We start from the raw sequence: 20952 nt of genomic DNA on the forward strand, positions 1-20952 counted from the left end.
ACCCCTTATTTTAACTTCACTACTCATTCTAACTTGTATTACTAGGTATTAGGTTGGCTCTGCCCTGGCAGGAAGCATTTCAGAGGCAGAAGTAGCATCAGTTGCAGGGTTGTTTGTCTGTAGCATACGTATCTGTACTTGCTTTCCATACTTCTAAATAGACTTGACCTCTGATACTTGTGTGGCATTCACTCCCAGCCACTCTCTTGCGTAGGCTCATGGTTCTACTTTAATGTCTAGTTCTTATGCACTTTTTGTTTCAGATTAGGGCTCTAATGTGGAATTCATAGGGCCGCTTCAAGGGATAATGATGTCTTTTAAATTGTATGCAAAGATTTTGGCATACATTTATATGTCCATTTTTCTGCTTAGAAGACCTTTAGTTTTCATCACATTCTTCAAAGAGTCTGGTGATCCCTTAAAGAGTTAAGAATGAATGGTTTATTGAAGACATTATGTAAAGTGAAAAAAGCCAGTCATAAGGGACAAAATATTGTATGGTTCCACTTATATGAGGTAACTGGAATAGTCAAATCCATAGCAACAGAGAGTAGAACAGCGGTTGCCAGGGGCTGAGGGGAAAGAAGACCAGGGAGTTAGTGTTTAGTTTAATGGGTAGAGTTTCTGTTTTGGAAGATGAAAAAGATCTGGAGATACATGATGGTGATAGTTGTACAATAAGGTAAATGTACTTACTTTCATAGAACTCTATACCTAAAAGTAGTTAAAATGGTACTTTTTCTATTATTTAAATGAATATTTTACCACACACACATAAAGAATGACTGGTCTTGACAGCCTCAGTATTTTGCTTTTAGTTGTCATCTTGACTTAGCAGGTTATGATTTAGAGTTCCCTCTTAAAATAGAACAACTAAGCAGAATGCAATTATGCAATACTATTATATAAGAAATAGAAAATAAAATGAAGATGGCCTCCTATTATAAACATCTGAATCAAAATTGAAGTTATAACCCTGTCCTTTATATTTTTAAAAAATTTCTAAGATAACCATGTTACTTTTCTACATGCACACGCACACATACACATTTCTCTTAGTAGCACAGCAGAAACCAAGACTTAGAATGAGATTCAAGTGCAAACCCTGCTGTCTGAACTGGGAAAGTATCTATTAGTCTTTCTCTTTCAAACAGTTGTGCTCCAGAATAAGGCCACCTATTTCTCCTCCCCTACTCCAGGACTAGTTTATTCATATTATATTCTCTCTTTTTTTCACTCTATCTACCTTTCTATCTTTTTTGAAAGTGTTCTCTGTGTCAGGGCCTAGATGGTAGTTTTCCTGTCTGTATGTGTTCTTCAAGAAATCCACCTTATTGGGTGTACTATATAAGACGGCCTCTTAAAACCCTTAGAAAAGTCTCTTATAGCATGGAATATTGCTTATACCAACATGCATTGGAATTCAACCCAGAAAAATAAAGTGTTAATGGAATGGAGTAGTAGAATTTAGAGTGATTTTCCCCCCTTGATTTATACATATTATATAATGTAAAAAAACACCTTAATCTTACTCATAATACTTCCATTTTTAATCCTGAGAATTAAATTGAATGACAAAACCGTTTTCTTCTTTCAGTACCTCAGCAAGATACGTGGCTCAAAATCAGATAGTTCAAGTTTCCTCCTGTGGCTATGGGAGGTGATTCTTTAAATGTTTTTAAGAAAAAAACAATCCTGATCCTACTCTTGGCGTAGGGCTTTGGAGATTCAATCCATCAGATGTTCCTTTTCTAGAATGGGCCCCAGGGCACTTCTGAAGGAAAATGCTGACTTGGCTTTAGGAATTCCTGACTTTTCCTTTGGGTACAAAGTGGGATGCCCTCCCATTGAGATCAAATTCTGTGATTAGCTCCCTAATTTCCACAGTAGGAATCAACCTTACTTTACTTTGTGAACTTTTACTTGATCGGTGTCTACAACCTGTGGGTCCATATTTAGGCAGCAACTCAGATAGAAATGCTCTAGGACACTGTCAGAGAACATGACCTCAAAAAGTCAGCTCCTCCTCGTGTAGATAATAAAAATTTGTGGAAGATTATTTGAAGAACATATGTCTCTCTCCTCTTCCAACTACTCAATTCTTCTGTCAAGATGTGTATCAAAAATTTATATTGCCTCAGTCCATGACAAAATTGCCATCACTAAATTGGCTTTTTAATATTATGCCTCTGGATTAAATTTACTATAAAAAATTTAAAATTGCTATTAAAGAGTATGGTCAAAGACATTGTCTAGAAAAATCATAAAATATCCTTGGGATTCAATTTTGGAATAACTCTGCTTTGGCCTAGGAATGGGTATGTTGGATATAACGAAAATTACGTATCTGATTATGTCTTATTTTTCCCCTTGGCTACTATGAAACTCAGAGCTAAATATACACACAAATACATACATATGTAAACAAACAAATATTTTAATGTTCTTCAATTCCAATTGAATTTGTTTATAACCTTTTTTTGTACAAATGGTACAATGTAATCTTTTTAAAAATTCCTAAATTACCACATAAATAATTCACTACAGATGTTCCTTCTGCCTTGTTGATATTTTTTATTTGCTTACAAATTGGACTCAATTTCCAATTTAAGAATTAGATCATCAGTGCTAAATGCAATTGTGGCAAAAATTACCAAACTGAAAAGTCTCTGTGGTTTGAGAATACCCAGGCTAACTGGTTTTGGAAATAATTAAAATACAATTAACCTTTTGTATTCCTAACAATTATGCCTCAAGATGCAGGACTTCACAGTGGTAACTTTCTGCAGGAGTGAAGGCCTAGAATGAGGTTTGTTTGGAGAGAGAATTAACCACCTCGTGCTATGGCATGTTAGCTTTTCGCTATTTGCAGGGATATACTGGAGCTGGCTCTTACCCACTCGTGAGAGCTAACTGTTAAAAATTTCAGGAGTTTTTAGAGTTAGCTGATGTCAGGTTAATAGCTTAAAAGAGGCCATGGTGGGAATATTTACACCATGAAAATTGGTGTAAATATTGTTTCCAAGGAGCTCTTTCTGTGACATTAGGCTGGGCCCAGAGACCTGGGGAGAAATTCTCCTGCCAGAGTCCTGGAGGATAGTTAAAACTTCCTCCTCAAAGGCTGATCTGTTTTCTGAAAAAGGGAGAAAAAGGGTGAAAGCAGACAAAAGTCCTTCCTTCTTTGAATGATATCTTAAGTGATTGAGTGAGATGATGGATATATAGTGCTTAGTCAATAACTGGCACTTAATTGATGGTAGGTAAATTTGCAATATGCTGCTGTACTATGATTATACTAACACTTGGTCTCCAGGATGAGAATATAAAATTTGAATAATGAATAGATCAAGGGGCACCTCTTCTACCACTGCTCAAATATTTTATCTTATTTTGGAGCAATTAAGAAAAGGAATTTGAAGTTGGGATTCAAATAGTCTGGAACTCTTCAAAATGTCATGAAAATGAATCAATCTTCAGTGTTTCCTTGGGGTTTTCTGAATTTCTACTTCCTAAATGTCTTTATAGAGGAAAGTCTTAACTAAGATGACATCTAACTGCTGCTTTTCCTTTTCTATCTGAGAAGGTACCTGTACCAGATCCTAATGGATGCCTGCCAAACAGGCAGCCTCCTTCTTCTGGCTTACAGATTCCTGATTTTACCCAGGTAGGAGAAAGCATTGTGCTCAGGGGAGACTCCCCACTTCCAGAGGATGAATGATGATTAATCTAAATCAACCATGGTAATACATTCCCCTTTATCTTAGATTAGTTTAAAGGTGTGCATTTCACTAAATTCTAGCCGATGGTATCTGTAAAGATATTTGTTGGCCCTTCTGCAGAATTGAAGATGTATGCAAGAGAAACTTTCCTTCTGCTTTGGCTTTGCATGTGAAGACATGATGCTGAGAGCAATAGCTGCCATCTTAGGACCACAAAAAGATATTGGAAAAACTGATTTTGTGTCTTTATATTATTAAGCCAAATAACTAACCCTAAGTTATCTACCTCAAGGCTTATCATTATATGGGAGAAAAATAAATCCTATTAGTTAAACTCTTTGTAGGTACATATTTTACAACTTGCAGCCAAAAATCATCCTAACCAATATATCTTATCATTTCACAAACTTACCCCAAATTGTCCTTGAAGTTGTGGCAAGAAGATCTTATTGAAGGCACAGTGGGAGTAAGGGCATTGACTGGTGTTGAAGAGTGTAATGACACTTTTCTGGCATTCTTCAAAGTCTCCAGTGCCCTGAATTTCTAACTGATTGAATGAAAGAGGCTTCTTATATTTCCAGGTGCAGGTGCTATTGTAGACGTCATTTACATTCATTACCCTCCTATATCCGAGGTTAAAACATGGGTCCTGGATGATTCCATTTGTAGCCTGCATGGAAAAAATCACTTGAAAGGTCATATGTAAATGCTTTGGGTACAAAAGCACCAGCCTGACTTCATTAATGTGTCAGAATTGTACAACCTCCCAGCACTCAGCATTGGCATCAGTGCGCCTCTGTCCTGCCTTTTTCAGCCTTGGGAATAGTCAGATTTATATAACAGGCACTAGAAATGGTATCAGATATAAACTTTCTCCAGTCATAGAAAGCTAATACAGCTCAAGCTGGACCCAGAAATGCCATTGGTTTGGAATGTTCCTTAGTGCTTAGTTCTAATCACCTGATTAGAAGCAGATTTACCAAAAAAAAAAAAAAAAAAAAAAAAAAAACCCAACCAGAAAGATTTAAAATTCTGAGCGAGTAGTTTTGCAGGAGTCGATCTATGCCCCCACCTCCACCTCCAAGCTAAAAATCAGAAGCTCCAAGAGTTGGATGTGCTTTAGATTATTTAAACCAGGGGCATCAAAACAGTTTTTAACCCACAACCCGGTATGTCCAAGTGAAGAAAGGGGACTCCTGTGGCTTAGAGGCTTAATGGAGCCTTGGTGCTCAGTAGGCATCTCTCTCAGAAGCCCCCACTCCAGTGGAAGTCATCTTATGCACAGTGCTTCTGAGAACCAGAGGGTGAGCTTTGAAGGAGAGCAGGGAACTGGTTGTCCTTTTAGTGGAGACAGGGAACAGCTGGATATGACATCTTTGCTCTGTATTTGTTTATCAGGGTGTGCCTGATACTCCCATAATTGCAAGTGTGCTTAACCTTTCTCGCTTTCAAAATGCAGAAAGCATTTAGGGACAAGATTTGAAGTATTGATCCATAAACTTAGTGTGTTCCCTGAAGCCTTTTTTTCTCCCCTCCTCTCCAGGTTGTTTCCAACAACCCTGTTTTCTGCAGTTTGCAGGAGATGGAGATTAAGAATTGGTAAAGAGGTTATAAATTGCACACACCCTTCCCTGTAACATACCCTCACATGTAATTTTCATTGTCAACCCCGACTAGGGGTGAGAAATTATTTCCCAAGAAAGGATCTGAGTTGTGTCCTTGGAGACAGTGCAGTAAACAGATACAGTGGGTGATGTCTGGAGGGAACAATTCATAAGGATCTACCAGATGTGCTTAGATATGCTGCCTAAAAAAGTTTGGAAAGTACAGTAACCAACTTCAGATCAATTACTGAAGTAGAAAGAGAAAACAACAGGATGTGGGGGCTGGCGGCCCAGATGTGTGCAGGGTAGGTCTGGATTCAGTTATACTTGCCTGAATGTCCTTGGCTATTTTCTGCAAGAGTGCTTGATCCTTCCCGTAGCACAAGAAACTGTGTGTGTATACGCTGTAGTCCTTGCCATACAGACGAAAGTACAGAGCATTTTGTGGAGACTCAATTGTCTGGTTTTGGGGCACAAAAGTGATTTGCGTAGAGGCTCCCCCAAGGTCTAAAGCTCCATAAGTTTCCTGACTCTCATGGTCATTTGGCAACAGGTTGAGCCACCTCAGTTTCTGAAAGAGAGTAGTTACCGTTAAGTACAGTGTCCAGGTAGAAGTCTCTGGACACCTTGTGTCTTAAACTATTTCTTGGACTCAGGAACCTCCTAATGTGAAGGAGCAGGGGCTTGAGGGTGACACAAAGCTCACTAGAGGTTCCTGAATCCACATCAGGTCAACAGGAAGAAAAGAGGGGCCTCAAACACAAAGCTCAGACTGCAGCAATATAGAAGCAATATAGTGTTGGTGAATACAAGGTTTGGGGCTGGAAGACTCAAGTTCAGGTCTTCATTCATTTGCTGTCTAGCCATGTAACCTTGAGCAGAATAATTAACCTTCTCTAGGCCTCAATTTGTGCCTCTAAAATAAGAGAACACCTCACATAGTTGTTATGAAGACTAAGTTATATATTACAAGGAAAGTGCTTAGTATAGCACAAGACACATAGCACTAGGCAAATATTAGCTATTCTAATTTTTAATGATAGATTTTTATGTCTCTCTGAAGTGAACATATGGCTTCCTTATTCTCCAATACTAAAAGTTCTTTTAAGGGAATTATACCTCTGATGACCTTTGCAAATGTGGGGATGAATTAATTTGTTCACTTATCCATCATTCACTCTGGCTGGCAAACCAAGTATTGTCTGAGATATAGCAATGGCATTGGCATCTAGGGAACCATTCAGTGGGTGCTGTAAGATAATCAATTACCTTAGTGAATTTTCCCAGCAGATAGTTGATAGTAATCCAGCCATAGGCACCTTCCTCTCCGCCAGAGATGATTCTGGAACCTCTGAAGTCAAAGGGGTAGTTGTTGAGGACATCTCTCACCACCATCAGGACATCGTCTGCCAACCGCTCGTTTTCAAGTCTACACGAAGGGAAGAGCTGAGGTTACTGGTTTTGTTCTAGTAAATGCACCTATCCATCAGCCATAACTTCCAGCCAGCTCTCCCAGGGAGTGCATCATAACTCACTGGAATAAACGGAAAGATGGAGATACCCACCCTAGGCTGCCTGAGGGGCCCTCCTTTTAGGGGAGGCAGAACTATTTTCTTGTCCCTTTCTCTCCAAATCCAAATCCTTCCAATTTTTATATAGGTTTGTCTTCCTAAAGGAACATTTTTGTTGTTGTTTCCTGACTCCAAAAACTTATCAAGGTACTTTTAATTACTGCGGTGGTCACAGCTGGGTATTTTCTGATCCCCACACTTAGAACTAATACTGTGATTTTTCAGACTATAAGATGCACCCCCCAATTTGGGAGTGAAATGGGGTTGCATGTTATAGTCTGAATGTAGCTTACCTAGCTCACTGTGGGGGGAGGGGGGACAGTGGTGAAGCGGGGTCACAGGTTATTAAATATTTTATCACATTTTTTGCTTTAAAAATTATTTACTTATTTTCCTCCTCTAAAACCTAGGTGCGTCTTATGGTCCTAAAAATATGGTATGACACAAGCCATTGCTAGTGACTACTAGCTGGTTACATATCCAGGCTCTGCTTGAGGTTCTTAATTAGGTCTATTATAGGCACCAGGTGGCAAATGTCCTAGGATAGATGTCCAATGCCCATTGGTGCTAGACTTGGAAAAAATCTCGCTCATATTGTGCCTCAGCTCTCTGGTATGTCTGAGATCTTGAGACCTAAAGGAAGAACCTTCTAGAATTGCCATAATGAAAATGGGATGCGATTGCTTCCAAGATATAGAATACTCAACACTGAGACCCTTAGGGTTAGAGGACGCTACCTTCCAACTGGCATGAGACTCCCGTAATCTCTCATCTCTATGAATTCCATACCCTACCAACCGGCCCCCTTAGTCCTAGTTTTCCTTCTCTCCAGCTCACCTTCTCTGCTACTGGCACCAGATGTGTAACATCACTTAATGGCTTCTCATTTTCTCCAGATAAACTCCAAACTCCCTAGCACGCCCTACAAGGCACTGTGTGATCCAGAACCTACCTTCTCAGAATCGCACTCAGAATCCTGACTTTACCACTACCAGGTGTGACCCTGGGTAACTCATTTAACATTTGTAAGTCACAGCTTCCCTACCTGGTTAATGATAGTTAATAATGCCTCTTACTCCAGAGGGTCACTATGACTAAAGCATAGTGAAAAGAACACAGTAAAGGCTCAACAAATACAAGCTGCTAATATTATTACTACTACTATTGTTTTTTTCTATAATAATAATATGTTCTATCTATAGTCCTCTGAGCATGTCATGGTCTCTCACATGTTCCTGCCTTTGCATTTCTATTAGAAAGCAAGCCCCAGGAAGGCAGGGACTTTGTCCTCTTCACTGGATCCCCAGCACTGAGAACAGTGCCTGAAACATAATAGTTGTCAAAAAAACACAGGTATGGAATACATAGTGTCTGCTCTGCCTGTGATGCCCTTGCCCACCCTTCAACTCCTCCTTCACGATTCAGCTCTCACGTCCCCTCCTCTGGGGAGTCCTCCTGACTTCCTCCCGTTCTAGGCAGGGCAAAGTACACTCCTATGGCAGCTCTGAGCAGCCTTCTATTAAAACACTGATCACCTGTCCTGAAACTCTAATCTCCTTGGGGGCTGAAATAGTTGGGTTGGTCAAAAATTCTGTTTAGTGTTTTTCCATAAGATAAAAAACACATTTTTCATTTTCATTGATAACTTTATTGATTTTACTTATTGATATTTTGAGTATGTCAGCTATCTCCCACATGGTATAACGTTGATTGTTCTTTCTTAGTGTCTCAATTTGACTGCTATCAACTTCAACTGGTCTACACGACCATGGAGCATCGTCCAGTGAGAAATCTCCAGCAAAAACTTCACAAACCTCCTTTGACACGTTAGATCAGTCACAGCACCTTCTCCATACACGGCACAAATCTTTTTTGTGTGTTTCAGTTGCATTTTTATCTTTCTTGAAATAATAAAGCATAATATGCCAAAAATGTCACATATTTTCTTCCATTTTCAATATTAAAATGACCATGCAACAATGTACCAATTTTGATAAGTTTTTTTTAAATGTGTGCTTATATGACAGCTGTCACAATACAATCTAACAAAATTATTTTGGATGATGTTAAAGACAACTAAGCATTACTAGAGCCATCTTATGGAAGAAAAACCAAGCGAAGTTTTTGATTGAATACCTACTTCTATATCCTGGGACAGAGTGGTCAGTCAGTGCATGCAGCATGAGTGAATGAACAAACCAGCAAATGAATGAATGAATGAATCATACTGCACACAAATGCTAAGAGGTGACCAATAAAGATATGCTAGTTGTGAATATTTGTGTCTTGGGACATCTGTGACTCTCCTTGAGTCATACCTCTCTCAGGGATTGAACAGCTAATCTGTAGCCCCAAATTCCAGAGTATACTAGGTCTGTCCAGAAAAAGTCTAGCCATTATTAATATAATGAGAATGGTTTGCATGACATCGTTGTAACCTGGCAGTCAAGGAGAGTGGACTGGAATGAGCATATGTGAACAATGACAACTTCACTGTGCTAGTCAGTGGGGGGAGTAGATGCCATTGAGTGAGCATGTGTACTGTGTGGTTGTTGCATTCAAAATGACTGAACCAGTAAAGCAACGAATCTGCCTCAAATTCTCCATTAAGCTTGACCATTCCTCCACAGACACTATTCAGATGGTTCAGAAGGCTTTCGAGGACAATGCAATGCATGACAATGCAATGCTCATGCATCACATCTTGCGCAGAATTTTTTAGTGAAAAATCCAATCACTCAGGTGACTCAGCCCCTCTACAGCTCAGATTGGACATCCTATGAATTCTGGCTTTTCCTAAAACTAAAATCACCTTTGAAAGGGAAGAGATTTCAGACTGTCAGTGAGATTCAGGAAAATATGATGGGGTAGCTGATGGTGATTCCAACAAAGGATTTTACAGAGTATTTTGAAGAATGGAAGAGACACTGGGAAGACTGTGTGAGGTCCCAAGGTGCCTACTTTGAAGGGGACTGGGGTGTCAATGTCCTATGTACAATGTTTCTTGTATCTTTATCTTCTTCAATAAATGTCCCTATTTTTCATATGACATGTCTGGATACTTTCTGAACAGGCCTCACATAGACTTGATCTTTCTCTCTTTGTGCCCTTGCTCCCTTGAATTTCCTGGGGGAGAAGGGCAAGTGGGAATTTTTTAAAAACATACTTAAACTCCCAAGTTACACATACTGAATTTGGGAGTTTTACCCACTCACTGAGATTCGGGATATTTAGAATTGTTTGCGTTGTTAGGGAAGTGGGGCACTCTCCCTACACATTGCTGTACCTGAGCAACCGCATGCCTGCTGTAGCTCCCAGGTAAACAGGTGTCTCTTGGTGCTGGGATACTGGAATCACTTCCCTGGCTCTTTCCATGCATGTAGTCAGATAAGTGCCCAAGTCACTTGTTTTGTGAGCATATTGTGATATTCCAGGACCTAGAAAAAGATACAGAAGCAGATGACGATGTATTTTTTAAGTATAGAACACACCATGACAATATTAGAGCAAAAGACTGGTGTTTTCTAATAAAATTCAAGAAGACAATCTCTTAATGTGATTATGCATTAGTTTGTTCTACTTAGAGGGTAACTTACTGAACCAACGTTGGCTTATTAGTAAGGACATATTTTCAGACCTCGGGCTGGGTCTGTTCGCTGTTCAATAACATTGCCACTGGATGGCGCAATTTTCACATGCATTTGCATAACCTTTCTAACAGGTTCAGATATTAATGGGAATTTTATAGGTAACTACTCTATGTAGCTACTTTTTGATATTTCTTCCACAAAACTATAATTAATCACATTAATTCCTAGATCTAAATGGATGGAGATGACATTTAAAACAAAACTTAAAATAAGCACCAGGCACATTGGCTTTTACTGAAAACATAGGAACTGCAACTAACTAGCTCTGTGATCATAGCTAGACCCAAACATTTCTGAAGCAGAGTTTCTTCCGTGTCCCCTCAGTGATTTTTCCACTCTGATAACCTACCTCCCTAGTAATACTGTTTTTCCAGTATTACAGTAAATCTAATTGTTGCCGTGGAAGGGATTAGAGCCAAGATTCCTTAAGGTTTGAAGTTAACACTTAACAATTTCAATTCACTTTAAAATGAACATCCACACTGTTGTTAAGTGCTTTACAGTGATGATTTGGTTCAAAGATGATTATCCAGCTACGTTATCCTTATCATTCACAGGTTTTTAAACAACCTGGTTACTTAACTGTAATAAGAAAATCAGCTCAAGGCTGTCAACTAATTGTTTTCATTTAAAATGTCTGGCCTTCAAGGTGGGTGGGGCCCAGCGTCTGTGCTTTAACAAACCCCCCAGAGGGTTCAGATTTGAGGACCACTGGCTAAGACTCGGGTTTGAAGTTCGGCAGCTCTCCCTTTGAATCCCCGGTCCATCACTTCCTTGCTCAAGCAAGCTGAGACAAGTGGCGTGACCTCTCTCAACCTCAGTCCCCTCATTTTAAATAACGGCTATAATTTTACCTACCTCAAGGGAGACCGTGAAGATGAAATAACATTTTTAGCACTTAGGTCGGTGCACAGCACACAGAAGTGTCCTGTTGATGGGAGGTACTATTACTCAGTTATTTTTAAGTTTATGCTTCAAGGGCTCAATCATGTAATGATTTCAAATTATTTTTATAATAATGACAAAATAACAATAGCAGCTCCACAATGTTTTTCCCTTGACTTGCTTTTCTTCGTGTCCTTCATTTGCCATATGCGTTTCTTGTCCCACTGTCCCCCGCCCTTCCCTTTCCCTTCATCTTACCTTTTACCTTGCACTCGTGTATCTGATTCACCACCCCTGTGTCATTCTCCTTTTCCGCTGGCCACTTATAGATGTACAAAGTTGTGTGAGAAGAGCCTGCATCCAGCACAATCCCATACTGAGGGCAAAACAAACCAAGAACTTATCAGCATTACATTGTTCTTCTCCATATTCAGCTTGCAAGAGAAAAAAAAGACAAAGACAAGAGTTTTCAAAAATATGAGGAGAAATTACTTTAATCCAAGAGGAACATGGAAGGCAGGGGTAGGGCAAGGTGCCTAGAGTCGCCCTGGGCACAAGATCCACCAGAAGTCCAGAACTTCCACCACTCTAGCATAGGGGCTCTCGATATTGGCTGCACATTAGAAATATCCAGACCTTGCAAGGGTGGGGCCTGAGCATCAGTTTTGTTTAGAAGCTTCTTGGTGGTTCTCATGTGCAGCTCGTTTCCAAACCATGTGCTGAAGTGGTTGAGACAATATGGAGGGAATGGAGAGCCATTAATTTAGTAATTCCCAAACTGTGTCCCCATAGAAAGCATTAGAATTACCTGGAGAGCTTCGAAGGCTGCTGATGTCTACCCACCACTACCCAAATATTAATGTAATTGGTCTGTCATGTGGTTTAGGCTTTGGAAGAGAGGCATGAAAAACAATTGCTTTCTTTTTTATTATAAATATCACTATAAATTGTACCCCCCCAAATTTAAGAGATATGAACTTCAACTTCATGTTTGGGGCCCTTAAGAAGAGTAGGGGGTGATGAAAGGAAGAAAGAATGTTGGGGTGGGGGAAGACAGCATGAGTTAGAACTATACAGTCAGAGAACAGGAGAAAAACAAAGTCCCCAGCTCACATTTCATGAGTATACTAAGTGTACCAGGCAGGTGTGTTATGAAGCATTTATAAGAATTACCTGATTTAACCCTCAGAACAGTGCTATAAATTAGAAGGTATTTTTATCCCCTCTGCATAGGCAAGGAGCTAAAGCACAAAAGGTTATGTAATGTACTCAAGAGACACAGCTAATGGGTGGCAGAGCATGGATTTGAATCAGACTTCAGAACTTATGATCCTTATATAGAGAAATATAGGACCAAGGACTAGACAATAGTTTTCATATTGGTGCCCCCTTTTTAATTAGACTTTCTACTTTTTTAAATTATATTTTATTGATTATGTTTACAGTTGCCCTGATTTTCCCTTTTTGCCCCCCTTCTCACAACACTCCCCACTCCCTCAGACAATCCCCACACCATTGTTCATATCCATGGGTCATGCATATAATTCTTTGGCTACTCCATTTCCTACACTGTACTTTATATCCCCATGGCTATTCTATAACTGCCTGTAGTTCTTAATCCCCTCACCTCTTCACCCATTCCCCTACACCCCCTCCCACCGGACAACCATAAAAATGCTCTCTGTATTCATGATTCTGCCTCTGTTCTTGTTTGCTTAGTTTGCTTTCAGATTCAAATGTTGATAAATATGTATTTATCGCCATTTTATTTTTCATAGTTTTGATCTTCTTTTTCTTAAATAGGTCCTTTTAACAGTTTGTATAATAATGGTTTAATGATGATGAGCTCCTTTAGTTTTTTGTCTGGGAAGCCCATTATTTGCCCTTTGATTCTAAATTATATTTTTGCTATGTAGAGCAATCTTGGCTATAGGTCCTTGATTTTCATGATTTTGAATATTTCTTGCTTATCCCTTCTAGCCTGCAAAGTTTGTTTTGAGAAATCAGCTGACAGTCTTAGGGGAACTCCCCTGTAGATAACTAACTGCTTTTTCTCTTGCTGCTTTTAAGATTCTCTCTTTATCTTTAACCTTGGGCATTTTAATTATGACGTGTCTTGGTGTGGGCCTCTTTGTATCCACCTTCTTTGGGATTCTGTGTTTCCTGGACTTGCATATCTATTTCCTTCATCAAATTAGGAATTTTTTCTTTCATTATTTTTTCCAATAGGTTTCCAATTTCTTGCTCTTTCTTTTCTCCTTCTGGCACCCCAGTGTATGATGTGAATGTTGGACCTCTTGAAGCTATCCCAGAGGCTGCTTCTACTTTCCTCATTTTTTTTGGATTCTTTTTTCTTCTTCTTGTTCTGTTTGGTTGTTTTTGTTTCCTTATGTTTCGAATCATTGACTTGATTCTTGGCTTCATCCACTCTACTATTGTCTCCCTATAAATTGTTCTTTATTTCAATTAGTATAGCCCTTGTTTCTGACTGGATCTTTTTATGCTATTGAGGTTCTCACTAAGTTCCTTGAGCATTCTCACAACCTGTGTTTTGAACTTTGCATTTGATAAAGTACTTATGTCCATTTCATTTAGCTCTTTTTCTGGAGTTTGATCTGTCCAAATGAATTTGGGCCATGGTTCTTTGTCTCCTCATTTCACAGCCTCTCCATGTATGTTTCTATGTATTAGGGAGAGCTGCTTTGACTCTGTGTCTTGGTAGTGTGGCCTAATGATGTAGATGTCCTGTAGGATCCAGTGGCACAGCCTCCGCTACACCCAAGCAGGGTACTCAAGGTATGCCCTTTGTATGGATTTACTATACACCCTTCTCTTGTAGTTCAGCCTTGGTTGCTGTTGGCAGATCAATGAAAGGGATTTACCCAGGCCAGTCAGCTGCAAGGAAGGATTGGCTCTGACCACTGACCACCAACCTCCACCCTCGTGGAGGATTAGCTGTGCAGGGGCAAGGTAGGGTGCTACAACATGGTCTGTCCACTGGGTGCACTGGCCCTAGGGTTTCCCAGGTAGTGAAAGCTAAGGTCAGCCCCCACCTGTGTTCTGCCCCAGGTCATCCTGCCTGAACTATAAAGCAATCTGAGGTGGCTGATACTTGTACTGGGCTTGGAGATTCCCAGGTGAAGCCAAGCTGTTAATCTAGGCTGGCTGCTGCTGTGCTGTGCTGTGCTGTGCTGTGCTGTGCCTGGGGCTCAGTGAGGCTAACCGTTGCTAGTTTGATAGGATTTAGGAATTTGTGAAGCATGAGCCCAGGCCAACCATTCATATGGAAAAGCAGCTTGGGTGGGCCCCTAGGTTTGGTGGGGCAGAATCTCTGGGGATTTCCAAGGCAGGTCAAACAGTGTTAGCCAGGTTGATGGGGTCTCAGATATGGCCCCAATTGCTGGCTCTGTTGGGGGAGCTTTTAGAAAAGGGACAATGGCCTCTGCTGCAAGGGACCTCAGTGTCTCCCTGTTTGCCACTGGTGTGTTACAAGTGGCTACACCAGTTCTGGAGCTCAGAGGAAGTGAGTCTGAGTAAGTGAGTCCCTGTGTAGGTTCTATAAGAGGAACTGCTTAGGGCTCCAGAAGTTTCTTCCAGCAACTCAATCTCAGCTAGTTTTTGCAGCCAGAAGTTGTGGGGACTTGTCTATCTGGCACTGGAACCTTGGACTTGGGGGGCCTGGTATGAGGCCAGGACTTCTCACTCCTGAAATATCCGTCCCTAATTTTTATACACCACATGTGAGTGAGAGACCACCCAGTTCAGCATCTGCACCTCTCCTACCAGTCTGGATATATGTGGTTTCTATAATTCTGTAGTTGTCAGGCTTCCATTCAACTCAATTTCTGATGGTCCTGAGTGATGGTTGTTCTATATTTTAGTTTTAATTTTGATGTGGTTGTGGGAGGAGCCAAGCCATGCTTACGCCACTGTCTTGACCAGAAGTGACTTGGTGCCCCCTTTTGAGAACTTTTAATGAAAGAGAACTATAGCAAAATATGCAGATCTTAGCTGTGCATCCCAATGAATTTTTGCCCACGTGGACATCCATATAAATCATCACCAAGGTGGAGATACAGAACATTTTCTAGTCTCCAGAAGGCTTCCTGGTGTCCTTCTTAGTTTCCCTCATGAGTAACTACAATCTGGACTTCCATCACCATGGATGAGTTTTGCCTATTTTTTGAACTACAGTAAATGGAGTGACATAATGTGCCTCCTTTATTTATGTCTGTGTTGCCACCCTTCAAGGCCAGGCAGGTTCATGATATTTGTGCAGACATAAAAATATTCAAGGAACCATTGGGATGTCTGGCATGCCTTTATTCATGGGTGGGCCAGCCACACATGCTGCAAGCTACGTGTCTGTCTGCATGTCTCATGTTGTGGCCCCTGCTCCCCAGCATGGCACCCAGCATGGCACATGTCCCCTTGCGTGTCACTCATCATCATCACCCCCAGCAGGGAGTCCCTACCTGTTTAAGTACTAGAGGGGAACAAAGCCAGAAAACTGCCAGAACATTATATGACATAACATAATTCTGCGCATGGGAGCTCACTTCATGTTATGGGAATAGTTTATGGGATCCAGTCTCAAGGCCGTGTGAACACTGGTAACCAGGCCCCTCCAAGGCTATGGGAACACTGCTCCCCTTAGTTACCCAGACACCTGGATGAGGAAGCCAGACTGCCTCCACTTACCCTACAGTGTCTAATTTCTTTCATTCTGCATTATGTCTCAAAGATGCATTCAAACTGTGTGTATCGGTAGTTGATCCCTTTTCATTTCTGTAGAGTATTTCATATTTTAATATACTATATGCATATTTTTATGCACTCAACTCTTGATGGACATTTAGGTTTTTTCATTGGAACTATTAAGAATATAGCTGCCAGGAACATTCTTACACATTTCATTTTGTGGACATGAGCTCTCATTTCTCTGGGGTACTTACCCAGGAGTAGACTAAAGAATGCCCACATTGACCAATTAATGTTCATCTTTGATTATACCCCTGGGTTTAATCAGGGACCAAAATGCCATGATTGAATAACAATGTCTGCTATGGGCTTGTGAGGGGCACATATACTTTTATTTATTATCCCTATACTGGAGACAAAAATGGAGGAAAGTAAATGGGGGGGGCAAAAGGAAAAGCAGAGGTAGCACTTCTGAAGTGTGAGCTAACTACTCTCATCACATTCTGTGGCTCATCTGGACTGTGTACCTCCAAGTGTGGTCTGCCATTGATGATGCTGATGATTCAGTGCTCTGCCTCCCGGGAGCACGCCTGTGCCTTTCCATTCCCCCTCTTCTTTCCTCCATAGGTGTGCATCTCCTAAACTCAACAGGTCTCCACGAGACTTGCAACCAGGGGAGCAATAGGCAATGGCAGCTTGTCCCGGGCTAACCCCCTGAACATGTCTTCAAGGCCCCCTTTTCTCTGACTTTCCATGGAAGCAAAGTAACCTGCCCAGGCTTATTTCTGTCTTACTACATTTCTAGAGAACCAAAGCAACCCTACCTAGGCTCTTTCCTGTTGCTTCTTCTATCCTAGGCTCAGCTTTAATAAACATATTCTCAGAATCACCTGGACTTGTGAGATCTTTCCTGCATGAAGAACCTACACACTACAGGCTGGCCCAAGGCACACCCAGTCCAGATCCAGTTACTTTATGGTAACATTAGTTCTATGGAGTCCTAAGTAAGAGTCATACTGAGAATAGAATTATGACAGTTGCAAACTACTTCGTAGTATCTCCACTTTGCTTGTTCTTTCACCTTCACTGTGCTTGATGTCATTCTTTCAAGATTATAGATTTTTAAATAAAGGGGTTTCATAGGAAGCTCTTTAAATATTAAGGTAGGACATTTTTGTTCTATATAAGCTCATACTTCCGCGTGCTTTCCACTTAGCCTGAAATCTCTGAGGTATCCAGGTGACACACAGACACACACACACATACACACAAAACCACAATGCTTAAGTTAGCAGTTTATATATATATATATTCCTCATATTGTCTTATCACATGCTTAGAACCTAAGAACTTCCACAATCTCAAGGCAACATGGAGAACCAGTCTTCCCCTGAGCAACCATGAGCAAATGGAACCAGGTATCGTGCAGCCAGCCAAGCCTGCTTTCCTGTCCCGCTTTAAGGAACAGGTCAGCTACAGGGAAGGGCCCACCATGGAGACCAAGAGAATCCAGTGTCAGCTCCCAGATGAAGATGGTGACCACAGTGACCAAGAAGATAAACAGCCTCAAGGGGTGGTTTTAAAAAAAGGAGATCTGTCAGCTGAAGAAGTCATGAAATTAAAGCAGAAATAAAGGCTGCCAAAGCAGATGAAGAACCAGCTTCAGCGGATGAAAGAATCATGCATCAAAAACCAGTCAAGTGTTCCTCAGATGAAAAATGCTCAGGTTTAACAGCAAGCTCAAAAAAGAAAAAGACAAACAAAGATACATAAATAAGCAGGACTCAGTTAAAAAGAACTCACAAAAGCCAATCAAAAACAGTAGCCTCCTTTCTTTTGACAGTAAAGATGAAAATTAACAAATATAAACATTTTGGACTTAGTTTTTAGGAGCATATGGGATTGTTTTAAAAGATTTTATTTATTTGTCTTTAGAGAGGAAGGGAAGGAGAGAATGAGAGAAATATCAATGTATGGTTGCCTCTCGTGAGTCCCCTGCTGGGAACTGGCCTACAACCCAGGCATGTGCCCTGGCTGGGAATAGAACCGCGATCATGTGGTTCACAGGCCCGCGCTCAATCCACTGAGCTACACCAGCCAAGGTGGGATGTTTTTAAAAATAACATTATTTTCCTATTATAAAGATAATACAAGTATATTATAGAAAATTTAGAAAATGAAAAAAAGTTTATTAAGATAATGAAAACTATGTCTATCCATCAATGCTCCTTTGACTTGAAATGTTAATTCTGTAGACATTAACTAGTACAGTAATAACACTTTGTTAATTCCTGTCTGGGGAGTGTATGTATGTAAATTATATTTTTTAACCAAAAAAAAAAAAAAAAAACCTAAGAATTTCCAGAGAGAAAAAAGACAAGAATGAGAATTGAAGAGACCTGCCTGGACCACTGGGAAAAATGAACTCTTTTGAGGTATCAAGTCTTACTTTATTTAACCACAGACCTGGGAGTATCATCACTGTACAGCGTGAGGATCCCTGACCTCCATGACCTCCACAGTGTTCTCTGCCTTGTACACACAGCAGAGGATTCCCTGTAGTAATTAGCATTATGCCCTTACAAAGAAAGGGCACTTGCTTNCAAAAAAAAAAAAACCTAAGAATTTCCAGAGAGAAAAAAGACAAGAATGAGAATTGAAGAGACCTCCCTGGACCACTGGGAAAAATGAACTCTTTTGAGGTATCAAGTCTTACTTTATTTAACCACAGACCTGGGAGTATCATCACTGTACAGCGTGAGGATCCCTGACCTCCATGACCTCCACAGTGTTCTCTGCCTTGTACACACAGCAGAGGATTCCCTGTAGTAATTAGCATTATGCCCTTACAAAGAAAGGGCACTTGCTTTGGGCACGGCAAGGAAAGTAAGCTAGACAGATTCCTCTGCAGCTGGGCTTGCAGCAAGTGGAAACCAAGAATTGCCTTAGGTGGTGACTGTTGTGGGCCGAGAGGGGTCTGACTGAGCAGTCTGAAGCCGTGAGAAACAGGACAAAATATTGTTGTTCCCTAGCAGGGCCCTGGATTCTTCCTGCCAGAAAATGTTCCAACCACAGCAACAAATGATCAAAGTTAGTGAGGCAGAAACAGCAAGCAGCCTTTATCTGGAATCAGGACATTTTGTCTTTGTTGACATGAAAGTCACTCTTCCAGTCGAACAAAGGAACAAGCATTGCTTCTATAAGGCTGTTTCTCCAAGGCCTTACACAGTGAGGTGGTTGAGAAATGAAAGCTTTTACTACTCATTTGGCAAGTGTTTGAAAGGAGCAAATTCACCCCACCTTTTCTTAATCCTCACCTGAGGATGTTTGGGAGAGAAAAGAGAGATTGAGAGAAAGAGAAACATCAACATGAGAAACATCTATCAGTTGCTTCTTATATGTGCCCTGACCAGGGATAAAACCCACAACCTAGGTATGTGTCCTGACCAGGAATTGAACCTGCAACTTTTTGGTTTACAGGACGACATTCCCCAATGAACTGAGCCACCTGGCCAGGGCCAGCATACTTTTTAACACAGGAATTAAGGACATTTTTTTCACCTTGTATCTACAGCAGACTGGAATGCTAACCTGTTGCACTGTGCCAAATGTTTTTGTTTTCTAAAATGGTTTGCAGAATAAAACTTATATTGCTTGTCACTTGTAGGACAGATAAAGCTGGACTGAGAATTCTGTTTGAGCATTTCAAGAGTTTGCCTCTCATTATAACAAAACTGTCAGCACATATACTCATTTTCATAGCTGGTCCACTTAACAGCTAGATGTTCATTCCTCTAATCTTATTTTAAAGATGATACACTGTGTCCAGAACTATTCAAGGGCTTACTTAATAGATGCAGATAATTAGTGCCTTGACAGATCCATCAAGAACCACTTTTCGTTCTCTTTCACCAGTATTTCCTAGTGTGTATCCCAGAGATAGGAAGCCTGCGAGAATCTGGGCAAATAACCTCCCCGGAAGTTTGGAGAATGCTGTGCGCTCTGTCCTTGGCCTTGGTGCCTGAACCTGAGAAGCAGTGAATGCTTCTGGGAAGTCTGACAGTGGAGAAACCTGCTTAACCTTAGGCAAGCCAGCATCCCCAGAGTCAGTGACCACAGAATTCTGTTTTAAACATAAGCTCTACTCTACCGAAATGCTTTGAGAAGTGCGGGTGCCTTGCCATGCTACCACCCTTACCCAGTGTTTCTCTGTAGCTCATATTTATAACATTTCTAAAAGCGATGAGTATGTCCTTCACATTGAAGAAAAACCTAAGGTTTGAGTAGTGAGGAAAAGATCTGACATTTCTTTAATATTATTATTTCAGTTGTAAGAATACAAAAGTTTACCAAATAGCATCTAGAAAATGAAGCTAAAGGGAAAAAGACATTTATTTAATATCCCACCAACTAGACATCATTGTTATTTTTATTTATTCCTTCTAAGTTTTTTTTAAGTGCATGGTGATTTTTATAAAGCTGTAATCTTACTGTGTAGACAGTTTTGTCCTAAGCTAGTCTGTGGTCAGGAACATAAGGTTAGCCATAGTAACTGATCTTCATGAAGTATGCTGAGTGAACAGAAGCAGTGGCCTAGGGGGGAAAAGTGTCAAAATGTCCTTGCTTGGTTCACAGAGACACTAATGTAGGGGCTTGCTAAAGACTTGGAGAGGTGGGTAGCAACAGACCCTGAGCTCACGGAGAGTGGAGGCCATGTGGAAGTGGGGCTGACTCCTTAGTACGGAAATAATTCTACCTGTGCAAATGTTATAGGCCCAGGCCTTTGGGTACATCTCCCTAGATATGGAAAAAAATAGGAAAC

The 20952-nt window shown here is 40.6% G+C and overlaps 1 protein-coding gene and 1 pseudogene across 4 annotated transcripts in view; one reads left to right on the plus strand and one right to left on the minus strand.

Annotated features, from left to right (window-relative positions):
• ENTPD1 (ectonucleoside triphosphate diphosphohydrolase 1) overlaps positions 1-20952 on the minus strand; it is a 102401-nt gene that overhangs the window by 19921 nt on the left and 61528 nt on the right. For all 4 annotated transcript variants that reach the window (XM_037050862.1, XM_037050860.1, XM_037050859.1 and 1 more), the window contains 5 exons: positions 11688-11805; positions 10181-10331; positions 6593-6752; positions 5655-5894; positions 4132-4389 (listed from right to left, as the gene is read on the minus strand). In XM_037050862.1, the coding sequence (XP_036906757.1) occupies positions 4132-4389; positions 5655-5894; positions 6593-6752; positions 10181-10269 (747 nt within the window). In that variant the 5' untranslated portion in view covers positions 10270-10331; positions 11688-11805. The remainder of the gene's footprint in view (positions 1-4131; positions 4390-5654; positions 5895-6592; positions 6753-10180; positions 10332-11687; positions 11806-20952) is intronic.
• On the plus strand, positions 17491-18003 carry LOC118990301 (uncharacterized protein KIAA1143 homolog; annotated as a pseudogene).

The sequence above is a fragment of the Sturnira hondurensis genome, unplaced genomic scaffold (assembly GCF_014824575.4).
Source record: "Sturnira hondurensis isolate 20B ecotype Veracruz unplaced genomic scaffold, ASM1482457v3 Scaffold0006849, whole genome shotgun sequence".
Classification (NCBI taxonomy): domain Eukaryota; kingdom Metazoa; phylum Chordata; class Mammalia; order Chiroptera; family Phyllostomidae; genus Sturnira; species Sturnira hondurensis.